Source organism: Homarus americanus, unplaced genomic scaffold (genome assembly GCF_018991925.1).
Source record: "Homarus americanus isolate GMGI-L3 unplaced genomic scaffold, GMGI_Hamer_2.0 scaffold39675, whole genome shotgun sequence".
NCBI classification, from domain to species: Eukaryota; Metazoa; Arthropoda; class Malacostraca; order Decapoda; family Nephropidae; genus Homarus; species Homarus americanus.
Genome location: NW_024736071.1, coordinates 11,321,763 through 11,336,801, shown reverse-complemented (window position 1 = coordinate 11,336,801; position 15,039 = coordinate 11,321,763). Strand labels below are relative to the sequence as shown.

General features: G+C 41.5%; 1 protein-coding gene across 1 annotated transcript in view; it reads right to left on the bottom strand.

The window, feature by feature from the left end:
* The window catches only part of LOC121871705 (nephrin-like), a 100,747-nt gene that overhangs the window by 68,204 nt on the left and 17,504 nt on the right, over positions 1-15,039 (bottom strand). Inside the window, exons 3-5 of the mRNA XM_042374117.1 lie at positions 9,322-9,587; positions 2,150-2,464; positions 379-530 (exon numbers count right to left, since the gene is read on the bottom strand). Of these exons, the coding sequence (XP_042230051.1) occupies positions 379-530; positions 2,150-2,464; positions 9,322-9,587 (733 nt within the window). The remainder of the gene's footprint in view (positions 1-378; positions 531-2,149; positions 2,465-9,321; positions 9,588-15,039) is intronic.

Here is a 15,039-nt window from a genome sequence, read left to right as displayed (position 1 = left end):
CCTCTCACTGTGACTTGACGTTGCTGTTCAGTGTGATCTACTAACAAGACTGCATACTGTGACCTGTAAATATGACTCATCACAACAAATGATGGATGATTCTATACTGTAGTGTGACCTGGTTTTGTGAGCTAGTAGCGTGACCCGGTTGTGTGACCTGGTTATGTGAGTTAGAAGTGTAACATGTCTGTGTGAGTTTCTAGTGTGACCATGTTATGTGAGTTAGTACGTAACCCAGTTGTGTGACCTGGTTATTTGATCTAGTAGTGTGACCTGTCTGTGTGAACTAGTAGTGAGACCTGGTTGTGTGAGCTATTACTGTGACCTGGTTGTGTGTGAGTTAGTTGTGGCAAGGGTAAGAGTAAGAGACGTACCTACCTGCTCGGTGTGGGTGGTGAGGGTGGTGTGTCGGAGGTGCCAGGTGAATACAGCGGGGGGTCTGGAACCCGCCGCCTGGCACACCACGCTGTAAGGCCACCCGGCACTCAGGGCCTCGCGGCTACTCAGGAGACGCACCCACAGCGGCGGCACTGTCAGGTCAAGGCCAGATGTTTATTCACCATTAAATCCTTAATCAAAGTTACTACTTTTACTAAAGGTAATTATTTCATTTAAGATCAAATATTTATTCAATGCTAGGTCATATTAATAAGGTCAAAGTTTTAGTCAAGGTCAAGAACCTGCACTACCCAGGCGTCAGATTTTCACTAATACGAGTATTATGGGGGTTAAATTTTCTGCAGTTTGAGGTGTTGAGTTTCATGTAACTGGTTCAGTTAAGATACTGTACCATTCCCATGTGATGGGTAAAATAGCGCTGAAATTGTACTGCCACGATCATAACGAGGTGTCTTCTCTAACACGAGTTAGGGAAGAGATTTAGCTAACATATGTATTGGAGTACAGTTTCGATTCGTTGGAGTTGCCACTGTTATTATGTGCTAATACTGTACCTCGCCTGACTAATGGTGTAGGAATAGTCTTTGTCTATGCATGTAATTAGTGTCTCGTAAGTTGGCCGCACACCAAAGCGATAAGAACCCATAACTAAATCAGTGTCATGTTAAGTGACGGCTGTAATATGCGGTCTTCAACAGGAGCAATACACAAAGAAGCGCCCTGAAAGGGACGCGTCAGCGACTTGTCTGCAATAAACACAGCTTTCACTTTTTGATGTAACGTCGCTTATATACCTCAGCTCTGTTACCTCAGACACCAGCTGGGGAGATGATCGGTGAATAATATTAAGGACATCCAGAAAATAATTATAACCTTTTGATCAGTGTTTTGAACGTTAACGTTAAGTCATTTATAATTACCAGTGTATATATATATATATATATATATATATATATATATATATATATATATATATATATATATATATATATATATATATATATATATATATATATATATATATATATACATAGGAACCATAGAGATGAACAGGCGAGACAAGAAAAACATTGATTTTTAGTACAGGTAAGTTATTTTCCGTTGTTATTAAAGATGGAAGTGTAACATAACCTTTTGTTTTCACATTCAGGGTTCTTTCCCGCCAAGAACAAGGCGGCACGGGGCTAACAAAACATTCGTTTAGAAAACATTACATATTAACAGGCATCCCTCAGTATGAATTACTTTGCATTGCTTTGTGTCCGTAGTTATGACCGGTCAACAAGCTTTGATAAAATATGAAAAGTTATCTTGGACAGTCTGCTATTGAGCTAAAACTAACGTAGGTAAAGGATGAGACCAGCCATCACACGACACGCCAAGATACAGGATGAACGAGTATTTTAGTGGATGTTTTCAAAGTTATCTGTTTCTTCCCTCTTTTCTTATATTAACACCGTAAAACATCGGATCATCCTCATTCGTTGAAGGAGTCGTACAAGTCCCATTAGTGTGTGTTCACGCCTGCTAACGATGAGTCACTGATATGTCATAGACATTTCTCGTCTCTTTGGTGTGTGGCGGGACTTAGTGTGTGTCGAGAAGTTGACAAACAATACAGTATATTCTTAACTCGTTGCGCTGTATGTTGCAGTGAGTGTTGTTGTTTTAATATTATGATATTACGTAAGGTACATATTGAAGGTTGATCTTAAAAGTAGGGTAGAAAAACACATTGGTGGTGGCTTACGGTGCATGTCGAGGGTGACGGATGTTACAAGGGGCTGGGTGAGGTTGGAGTTCACGGCGCGACAGGTAAACACACGCTGCAGGTCTCCCCGGGTGAGGGTCGGCACCACTAACATACTCCTCACCTCCCCGCCCTCTTGTATCTCCGAGGTCAGGTCCAGGAGGTTCGACCCATCCCACCAGGTGATCCGGGGAAGCGGTGACCCTCCTGAGGCGCGGCAGCTGAGTCGGAGAGTGTCGCCCTCCTTGAAGGGCCCCACCACCTGGTGCACCAGGACGCCTTCATCAGTATAAACAGACAGGCGTCGTGGTGGAACTGGATGAAGTGAAAACAGTAACAAATGTGAGCTGTTGTCAAAGATGGACAATAAAAGCTTAATAAATAGAAAAATAACGCCAGATATTAAACCAAATCGTGTTCACACCACATATTGTACCAGCCTTTTATACCAGGACAACATACCCAGCTCACACCACATACTCGTACTGTACCAGCATTTTATTCCAGGACAGCAATCGCTGTTCATACTATACAGTATAACATATTGTATCACCTTTTTATACCAGTATAACATTCTATGGCTAACAGACTGTGTTAGTGGCTGACGCCATGCTGTACGTTTCCGAGCTGTCTCTGCTTGTCAGTCACTCACCTGCGGCGGTCCCTCAAGGCACAAAGTTGGGACTACTCTATTTCCTCGTCTTCTATCGACGATGCCCTAAAAGATGCTCCCGGTCGCCACCTTTGGCATCAGCGTGAGCAACTCGGCTCCGGACTGCAGCGCTCTCCTAAATACTGAACAGTCCACCACCAACCATGTCACCATCAACCGTATCAAGGCCATGGTTATGTACAGTAGCTAAAACAACTATCTGTGCATACTTTGTGGGAAACAATATGAGACCACGGACGATAAATTTTGGTATATTAGGGCTGTCACTAGTCACACGTAAAATTTCGGAGCATATCGACCCCCACCTGCACAGATAGTTGTTTTAGCTACTGTACATAAACTTCGCCTCTGGCTATGTCCTACCTCTCTCCACCACACTGGACCTCAACATTCTCCAGGTTGTGAATTCCACCAAATTCCTATGTGTCACCATAGATAACAAACTGGGCTGGAAAGTACACGTCAGTAAAACTGTCAAATCTTCCAGCTATCGTCTCCACATCCTCTGTCGTCTCAAGCTTCCATACCTTACTTGAGCTTCCCCTTAACTGACCCTGCCAACCCTCTCTGATCATCATCCTGGCACCATCTGTCAGGTTCGAACAAAGTTACTACACTATCCTCGCCACCGCCACCTGCTACCACCTGAACTGGTCGACACCACAACCGCATCCAGCCCATACGACCACCAACTGATCACTATATGAACAGGGTCATCCCAACCATTGTAAAAATCATCAACAAATTGTAGACAACTTGTGTTCACACCTTACCAATCTCCCTTTTGTAATGTAGCTTCGCTGAAATTCCTTGTTAAATGGCCCACTTCCCCATGTATTTATGTTATACTTTATAGTATATGTACCACTTGTGCTGTAATTTCTTTTCAATGAACTTTATTATTATTGTTATTTTTATTATTACCCAGTTTACATCACATTTCCAGGTACTGTGGAACTGTTTGCGGGTATAGCGAAGGTAATTGGTAAAAGTTGTAAATAACGCCCCAAAATACTGCAGTGTCTCTATACTTTAGAGGAAGTGGATACACTCGCTAGGGTGTTGGAACATGTCTGAGGTAAAGGATGGAAGTATCCTGTCCGGCTAACTGCTTTGTACCACGCCAGCATTTATAAATATGGAGGTTCCTACCACTTTTAGCCAGTCCTTGTTTACCAGTCGGGTTGAGCTGACAGAGGCTCCTAGATTGTACTTCCCACTTCAGAAAACTATATCTCCCTCCCCCTTTGCCGTGTTGTCTCCTGTACTGTATTGTGCTCCAGTAGGTGTTGCCAGTGTAGTGTCTGCTCCATTATTCATTATGTTGTGTTCTCAGGTTAATTGAGTTGTGTGATAGTCTTAGGTTTCGTTTTAAGTTGTTGTTATTATTATTTTATGTCCTTATGTTTAAGTGTTCGATGTCTTCAGAAACATGTGGTAGATGATGACTGTGGTGGTGTTACCTTTTGTCAAATATGTTTACTGCTGTTTTCTTTTATTACATTTGAATTTTAAGTAAATGACTTATTTTACGTAACCCGAGTTTGACGATAATAGTGATCATCGGCTTAATAGCCCTTAGTGCTTTGTTTTGGTTGGGTTAGGTTAGGTTAGGATAGGTTAGGTCAATTAAAAAACACCAAAATACACTAGAAAAATATTATCTCATACCAAATGGGAAAATTAGGATAATAACGAATTTTTACCTCCATTTTTTTCATGAACATTACTCTTTTATTCCTAGTACTTCACTGACCCAGTATTCATACTCTCATCATACGAGGGATATCATTGTGCTGAATCGTCTGGCATCACCCAAATAAAATATTAAAGTTGACGTCCTGTAGTGAATGAGTTAATATATATATATATATGATTGACTTGACACTTCTTTGACGCCTAGTACTTGAATAATTTAGCTGCATAGACAGACAGACAGACAGACAGACAGGCACAAGATACAGAACACAAATAAACTATTTTTTTTTAATACTGTGTTAACCCTTGAGAAGTCTGTTACCCCCTGTGAAGATTGTGTCACCCCTTGTGAAGATTTTGTTACCCCCTGTGGAGATTGTGTCACCCCCCTGAGAAGATTGTGTCACCCCCTGTGGAGATTGTGTCACCCCTGTGGAGATTGTGTCACCCCTGACAAGAAAATTGTGTCACCCCCTGTGGAGATTGTGTCACCCCCTCAGAAGATTGTCACCCCCTGAGGAGACCGTGTCACCCCCTGAGAAAACTGAATAACGCATTAAAGCTCTGGCATAACGCGAAACAACATGCGAATTCCTAAAAAAAAATGTTGCTGGAAGACTTAATTAGGATATTAGCCGAAGGTGGAATCGTCCTCAAGCAACATTAAGTAGTTTTTCCATCTGTTTTGCGACCTGGATGGTGGCGTAACAGAAAAAGGTGTTGGGTTCTAATATCTCACAACAAGGTGTTCGAATCCCATCGTACGAATATATTGGTTTGCACAAATATCAAAGTTATTAAAATCTTCAACATCAGGTGTATGTGAATTAGGATGAAATTATTTGATTGTGTAATAAAACATATAACATTGATCAGTTTTATCAGGATTATTAATGTATGCTATTTACATTTATATTACTGTGTGGGGTGAGTCAGTGTGATATTACTGTGTGGGGTGAGTCAGTGTGATATTACTGTGTGGGGTGAGTCAGTGTGATATTACTGTGTGGAGTGAGTCAGTGTAATATTACTGTGTGGGGTGAGTCAGTGTGATATTACTGTGTGGGGTGAGTCAGTGTGATATTACTGTGTGGGGTGAGTCAGTGTGATATTACTGTGTGGGGTGAGTCAGTGTGGTATTACTGTGTGAGGTGAGTCAGTGTGATATTACCGTGTGGGGTGAGTCAGTGTGATATTACTGTGTGGGGTGAGTCAGTGTGGTATTACTGTGTGAGTCAGTGTGATATTACCGTGTGGGGTGAGTCAGTGTGATATTACTGTGTGGGGTGAGTCAGTGTGATATTACTGTGTGGGGTGAGTCGGCGTGGTATTACTGTGTGGGGTGAGTCAGTGTGGTATTACCGTGTGGGGTGAGTCAGTGTGGTATTACTGTGTGGGGTGAGTTAAGTTTTGCCAGGTACAGTATGAAGTAAAATGTGCTCATGTAATTTTGACTCAAGGGTAAAACTTACTTTAATGATAATCACTAACCTGTTAAAAAAAATTATGAAATTAACGTAAATTTGCTTAATAAACCCTTAACCCACGACACACACACACACACACACACACTTACACACACACACACACACACACACACACACACACAGCTCTGAAGACCCCTTGAAATAAACACTATACATGTATCAGGTATGTAAACTTTACCTCCAGAAAAACTTAGTATCTCTGGAAAAGGTGCAGCTCAAAGCGACTAAGATGATTCCTGAGCTAACACCTAAATCTAATAGTTACCACAGTTAATCTTTACAAAGACGTGAGAAAACATTGCCAGCGAAGTTGTGAAAGAAGTATACATGTTGGCGTGAGACGAGGTTTTGTTGCTCATATAAGTTTTTCATCTTTGTAAGGACTTCCACCATCCCCATTACCCAAGTCACCTGTACTTCATGTTCACCTTCACTTACACTCCACTCCTCATTTTCTAACAGCCTTGGTTTTTACCACTTAAGGCGGAGTGAACCTCTTAGACCTGTACAGTACTGGGAGTGCTTTACGCTTCTTTTAAAAATCATCCGAATATGTTGGTCTCAGAACACCCACATCCTGTTGTACCCACTTCTCACGTTTACCAAATTTCGGGTGTGACACTACCAGGAAGGCCAAAGACTGATGACCACTCGTACGTGATACCGTCCCCATTCGTCTTAGTCTGGCTCATAAAACCCTCACCGTGTAGTATCCACACCTCGGCCGTCCCAAACCTCCCAGGTTAGTAGAGCGTAATATTGTTACAAAGGACAATGAAAGAGAGAGAGAGAGAGAGAGAGAGAGAGAGTGCCAGTACCCTCTAGCCCTGGTAGTTGGCACCTCCTGAGTCATCGTCTCTCCTGCAGAGAATATGAATGTCCGACCCTTTTCATCCCACTGAAGACCCATTCCTCACACTCTGGTCCTCTCCTTTCTCTTCGTGTCCTCCGCCGCTCCACGAGAAATGGAATTATTTTTCTTGCTCTTAACAGATTTTTATGTAAATTCGTGATATTTTACTAACTGTTTTATCTTTCACTTATAATATATAACTCCTGCTATGGTGTCATTTTTCTTCTTTCCTCTGGTTCTATATCACTGTATTATTCTTATAGCATATAGCATGCTTATACAACTGCTCTATTCTTATAACACACTTATACAACTGTATTATTCTTATAACACACTTATACAACTGTATTATTCTTATAACACACTTATACAACTGTATTATTCTTATAACACACTTATACAACTGTATTAGTCTTATATAGATAAATATTTATTCAGTAAAATCGTCACTCAAGTTTTTATTGATTCATCATGAATAAGTTGACAGTTCAGGTATAATTTACATAGTGAAGGTATAGGAAACCCATGGCTGTTGGTGTCATAATACAAACCTTATCAATGGTCAAAGCTTTCGTATAATAAATCAAGTATCAGTTGAATAACTCGGTAAACTTCACATTCGGTAAACGTCTCAGTTGCCACTCGGTGACTACTTTGTCAAGCGTCAAGACCATTCACCTACTGCTTGATGCAAAGCTTTCATTCAGTTAAATTATTATTTCAATCATCAACTAATCGATACATTATTTCTTTTTATCGGTTATCTTCTTAATTATTCAAATTTTGTCTGTTAGTAACATTTCTATACATACCATATAGAAATAAAGTAAAGAAGTAGAGGAGTCATGGGTGCAAAGTACTGGCTGTACTCGGTGGGCGAGGAGCGACTCTGCTGGAACCTGAGTCATGTCGGTGGGTTAAGTAGTGCTGTTACACACACACACACACACACACAAACACACACACACACAAACACACACACACACAAACACACACACACACACACACACACTGTCACTAGTGAAAAAGTCACGGAATACAATATCCTGCGTGAAGCTTATATTTTAAAAACAGACTTAACATCGAGTAGCAATTGTAATTTTGGCCAAAAACATTATCAATGTGAACTCTCACTGACACGTATAAAGGATCATACACACTGACACGTACAAAAGGTCACACACACTGACACGTACAGTACAAACGGTCACATACACTGACACGTACAAAAGGTCACACACACTGACACGTACAGTACAATAGCTCACATACTGACACGTACAAAATGTCACACTGGCACGTACAGAACAAAATGCCATGCACACTGACACGTACAGTACAATAGGTCATACACTGACACGTACAAAACATGACACGTACAGTACAAACGGTCACATACACTGACACGTACAAAAGGTCACACACACTGACACGTACAGTACCACACACCACGTCACTACAGTGGTCACATACACTGACACGTACAAAAGGTCACATACACACAGTGACACGATACAGTACAATAGCTCACATACTGACACGTACAAAATGTCACACTGGCACGTACAGAACAAAATGCCATGCACACTGACACGTACAGTACAATAGGTCATACACTGACACGTACAAAACATCAATCCCTTCACACATGTACGCCAACACCCTCGCTGTGTCGGACTGCAGATTGATGGTATTTATACTTAACAAAAACAATAGAACTTATTTATGAAGGGAGTTATACCTGATATAGAATCTGTCCTCTGTGACCTGTGACCCCTGACTCTTCTCTGTGACCTGTGACCTCTGGCTCTTCTCTGTGACCTGTGACTCCTCTCTGTGACCTGTGACCCTTCTCTGTGACCTGTGACCTCTGGCTCCTCTCTGTGACCAGTGACCTCTGACTCCTCTCTGTGACCAGTGACCTCTGACTCCTCTCTGTGAGCTTTGACCTCTGACATCTGGCCTTCTCTGTGAACCTTGACCTGTTTCCGTGACTATGATCTGTGAAGCATCAAGTACATAACGTCCGAGGTCAGAAAAAATACATTTCACCTTTCTGAGAGACACGTTGGTTTCTGGGGGAAGTGTGTGGATGATGGTGATGACAATGATAGTGGTGATGAAGGTGACGACCGCTGGGAGGTTGAGGGAACACTATGACAGCGAAGATAATGAAGGAGAATACATAACGAAGATGACAGATAGTGATGGTGAATAAGTTGCGACTTACTCATAAGTGTGAATTTCGTAGTAAGGATGTAACTTACTCATGGCAGCGCAAGGGTGACTTACTTATCACAGTGCAGGGTTGAGTTACTCATGGCAGTGCAGGGGTGACTTACTCATGGCAGTGCAGGGGTGACTTACTCATCACAAAGCTGGTGACTTACGGCAGTGCAAGGGTGATTTACTCATCATAGTGCAGGAGCAATTTGTTCATCACAGTGCAGAGGTGACTTACCCATGACGGTGAGGTTGGTGGTGAACGTGAGTGTGGGGTTGGCACGGAAGTCGACCCTGCACTTGTAGGTGCCCCGGTCTCTACCCAAGACCCCTCGGATCCTGAGATAAGAGGCGTGGCTGAGGGTGGAGGTGTCGTAGTTGGCGTTTGGGGAAGCAGTGGGTGAGGCGTGGAAAGGGACATGGGTGGAAGCGTGGAAGACAGCGCGGGTGCCTAGATGGTGCGGGCTCCTCCAGTGTGAAGCAAGACCCTCTCTCAAGTCGTAACTGAGGAGAAAAAAAAGTTTGTGTAAGAGCTAAGAAAACATTACCACCTGTCTGGGAGGGTGTGAACGTCTGACAACCTCGCTCAAGTTTGAGTGAGTCTCCCTTGTTTACACACACACACACACACACACACATACTATGACCGGCTTAAGTTTTGAAGATACAGAGCTGAATTTGGCAAATTTATCTATTTTTCAAACCACTTCTAAATGGTACTTAGATCTTTCAGATTAATTTACCCCTTCTTCCTCAGGTTCACTCCTGTACAAGCGACCCTACAGTTGCTTCACATTACCCTACACACACACACACACACACACACACACACACACACACACACACACACACACACACACACACACACACACACACACACACACACACCAACCTACTATAACAAGTGATGTCGACCTGGATGGACACATACCTGGATTGCCTGAAACTCATACCCATCGTAAGTACACACGTCACCATCAGGTCCGAGACAGTTTCATATCAAGTACTACATTGTTCTTCTGTCTCTTGTGAGTAAGGTAACCCACACCTACCTTACTCCTGCTATCAGTGGTGAAATATTATATGATTGCTTTGAGTACTTCGTATTCTTCCATTATATAGTGCTTGCAACTGTATTATTCTCGGCCCTGTCTCCCTGTTGTCTATAACTCGAGAATAGGGTTTGTCGATTTGCAACAAACTTTATGGGTTTGATCATCATGTGACAAGGTTCACATAATAAATTTTTGGTGCAGATTACACAAACATTGACCAAGTGTTGCTTTCGTAACGGTTCGCGAAATAACATAAAAGGTTTTTCGCAGTTAAAGAAAACGATGCCATAAGTTTCCAGCGGTGACTACGTTAATGTACAGGAACAGCGTCACTAGTTTCGATTTTTACCCTCCCACGGTAACGGGTCGTGAGCAGGGTTTGCTTCCTCTCGAATGATGTTAAAATGTCTACTGAGTTCGTCCTTACATACCAGCAATATAAATGTTACCTGGAAAGCGTCGTTTAATAGTCCACAGTAACACCAAGTCTGGGATAAAAATAAACACTTTGATACGTATTTTTTATTAGCTAACGTTTGTGGTTATTGCAGTAACCATCATTAGAACTCCCTAAAAATATATATAACTGTATATACAAATGAAACACAAGTCTATATTAGTTTACAAAAGTAAATTCCATGACTTCATCCTAATTATCACTGGAGAGAAGTTGAACCGTGAAGTTAAATGCAGTTATGATAACAACAGACATCAAGTAATTATAAGATCACACATTGAAGTTAAATTAAATACAAGGGTACAGCAGCCCGCTACTCGAGAAACAGGAGTTCAGCTGACTCTTCTTTTCTGGTGATCGTTGGTTATTCTGCCATCGTGAGAAGGGACTATTATGCCCAGTCTAGCACAGGTGGTCGTGCTCGTGGCTGTGGTTCCTGATCGCTGAATAATGCTATTTGGAGAGGAGTTTCGCTCTATACTATCGTTCCTTATGTACAGTACGTTACGTACGACGTATACCATTTACATAAAGTTGTTCTTATAGTGAAGCAGGTACTGTACTATAATGAGCATAAAATGTATTTTTGGTGACAAAAGCGTGAAATTTGACACACTGGTAGAATGTGTCATAATGAAGATTCTTGGCTACAGGGCCATTAGTTTTTTCATGACACTAATTGCTCCAGTGCTTCAAGATCTCATCTAGACCACCATGGCGCGCGCGCACACACACACACACACACACACACACACACACACACACACACACGAGTCTAAATAAGCAGTAAAACCTGCAATATATTTTGTGTGGTGAGCTCATACATAATATATTACAACAATAGCTCATTATTTTTAATGTTTCTAAATTTTCTTTATTTATGATATTACTGAATATCTTTCACGTCAGTAAGGTTTAGTCATTTGCTTTTTGGGGGATGGACTGAAACTATGCTTTTTCGTAGCCATGTAATCTTTCTTGTCATGGTCCAAACAACTGATGTGCTCTACGGTGAACAGGGTGGCCATGTCGTTGAAAACCCCGTAGCCACCCACCACACTGAAAATGCATAGTTATGTTTACCACACATACCCTAAAAACTTACCCGTCCTCAATGTATAGTGGTGGTAACATAGAGAACCATCGCTATTCGTTTTAGTGGTGCTGTGGTGAGAACAACTATTGTGTCATACACTTTCCAGTAAATAGAGAGGGTAATTACGTATTGGTCGCACCAGATGCTACGACATCACCTCTCTGATGACATTCGTCTTCCCCCGAGATGTAACTGCTAACTCCATCAGCTTTGTTGTCCTCATCACTCACCTCATATCGTACTTCCTCGAAAAACACAGCTATTTGATGATAGCGTAACCTCTTGGAATTGGTTACCTTTTTGTTAAATTGCAGAAACGTTGTATATGAGTTTAAAGTATTTCGTCTCTTACACATCTATAATGATTGTCTTTCAGACCAAAGCTGTCTAGCCCAGAAGAACAACAACACATATAGCAGTAACTAGTGGACAATGTGTACACCTACCTATGTTGACCCACCTACAGTAATGAAACGGGATAAATATTTGACCCAACAAGAGACACGAAGGAACAAGGAATTCTCGCCTTCGTGATGACGAGAAAACAGCGGCTATGAGCCTGTTAATCCAATAAACGCTGCCTCCAAGCGAATAGTCAGAAAGGGTCGTATCACGAACTGGCCTACAGTTAACAGGAAATGCCACCATAAACTAACGTAGATAAGATCGGTTTGTGAAAATAGGCTACGGGGACCTGGAAAACCGAATAAAAGGAGCCAACTGTTCATTCTCAGGGGAGATAGAGTCACACGCAGGCCTGAGTCCTGGATCGGGAGGAAGACCAGTCCACCCAGCAGTACCAGGCCCTGCAGTCAGACGTCCCAGCTGCTGAGCCTCCCACAGGTTACACGTGAGTCATTGTCAGAGCGACCCAAGGGTGAATACTGTGGTGGGAAGTGTATCCATGCCAGGTTTATATCTATAGGTGTTATTATCTGGTAAGGACAATATATTGAACTGTTACTGTGTCCCGTGTTCAATCAATTAACTAATGAATAGCTGTACTTAGGAGTGTTATTTAGAAGTTGCCCCTTGAGATCATATTTATAATGGATAACTATTGTGCTACGCTACCAACTTCCCTCACTTTGCAGTCCCTCCTACTCTTTGTAATGCAATAGCCTTACACTTAAACGCCCACGAGAGACCACATCCACCACAGTGCTACAGCCGCATAATATTAGCTGCAAGTCAACAAAATCACAAGTGAGGTTCATTTATCCCTTTATTTTATATTTATCTATTTACGCTCTTCTTTATTCTGCATTTATATTTATTATTATTTTCTACTTTAAATTAATTATATTCTGCTCTATCTTTAATATTTTTTTCTGGAATTATTTATCTTACCTTTAGAACCAAGTATAGGAGTGTGGTGTGTGTGGGGGGGGGGAGGGGGTGTAACAGTCACCTTTCCGACTTTGTGTAAACAAAGGAAGTTGGCGGAGGTACGCATACACCACGCGTAAAAACTTTATTTTAAAGAAAAATAATGAAATATGATAGTTTTTATTGATAGATTGAAATTAAAATACCTTTCCGTTGTATTATATGATCAACATTCGCCAAATATTGCACGCTATTCTAAAAGTAGTGTTGCCCTAGTGAACGTAGGGCCGGTTTACACACTTAAGACAACTCAGTAGTGGACTTAAGTTTCCAAGATCCCAGACTAGTGAAATTAACTTGCATTGTGCATATGGTCTTAGCTGAAACAGAAGACTTAAGTGTGCTAGCATAGAGTTAAGTGCGCCAGCAGAGAATTAAGTGACTTAAATATGTTAGTGCACCCAGGCCCTGGCTTCTCCCAAAGTGGCTAGTCCCCTATCTTTGAAGGATTTCGACATCAAAGAGGCTCCAAAAACACTACATACTAAGCGTACGATATATGTGTCATCAACAAAACTAGAAGAATCGAAATCAGTAAATTGGTGGCCGACATAACGGCCATCACTTTTCAGACTCTTAGAAACCAACTATCTTGTATAATGTATCAAAAATCCTTATGCGAGCTGGCTACAATTAAGTCCCTGGCGGTAGCCAAGCGGGGCACGTTCAGGAGATCAAGCGAAAAAAGGAGGCGTCAGAATAACGTCAAGCCAAACGCAAGTACTTGGAAGAAGATTAAAAGTTAAAGAGAATTGCCGAGTTGGAGAAAACTTTGCTGTCACAACAGACAGGTGTCGGCCAACAGAGAAATAAAAATTCTGGCCGAAAATATACGATATAAAGAATACCTTAATCAACAACAACAAAGTTAAAGTATCGTTGCTGAGCGCACAATTACTACCTGTTAACGTCATTATGGTTGAAGACATCTACTAACCTGTAATCTCACCTATGTATCGGTAGAAAATGCTCCACCTTAGTCATTTTTTCCTTCTTTGAGGGATGAAGTCTTAATGGTGTAGATCCACAACAGCAACAGCCATCAACTTCGTATTTTCCTCAGTTCTTTTATGTCGATGACACAATAACAGTGCAACCAACTCTACTTTTATGACAAATGATTCAGTTGTAACGGAACCCTTCCTCATTACCAACCATTTCAATGATTACTTTATCAGTGTTGGCAGAAATTTTGCAGAGAGCATCCCTGATCACCATGAGGAATTTAGAGCCTACCTGTAAAACAGACAATACAATAAGTTGTTCTTCTACACATTTGTAACTCCTCCTTCATCAGTGGTGTCTATCCGGATAAACTGAAAATTGATACTGTTCACCCAGCATATAAAAAAATCTGGTTATAAAGGTCTCTTCAAGAACTTACTGCCCCATATCAGTCCTCCCAGCCTTAAGATAGATACTGGAGAACCTGGTATGTAAAAGACTAAATTCCTTCTGCAGTGACTATAACATCCTTATAGATTCGCAGTTTGGATTTAGAGCTAGAAGGTCAACTGAGAGTGCCCTGCTGTCCTTTACTAATGGCATCTTGAATTATTTTGATGACAGTCAGTTCACAGTCAAAATATTCTTGTACCTCTCAAAGGCCTTTGATACTGTCGACCATACCATCCCCTTGTCAAAGCTCGAACATTGCGACGTTAGTGACTTATCCCACAATTCGTTTACCTCTTATCTGTCTAACAGGAAGCAGTATGTCTACTGTAACAGTCACTAATTTGACTCCTCGCCTATTTTGTATGGCGTCCCTCAAGCCTCCATTTTCTGCCCAATACTGTTCTTGTTGTAAATAAATGATAATAGTCCTCTCCATCTCACTCATAAAATGCATTTTATTTGCAGACGATACACTGTCACACACTATGGCTGGGCCTCCGGCACCACTATAACGCAACCCCTGGTCACTACCCAGAAGAAAGTTGTGCATACAATGACCTA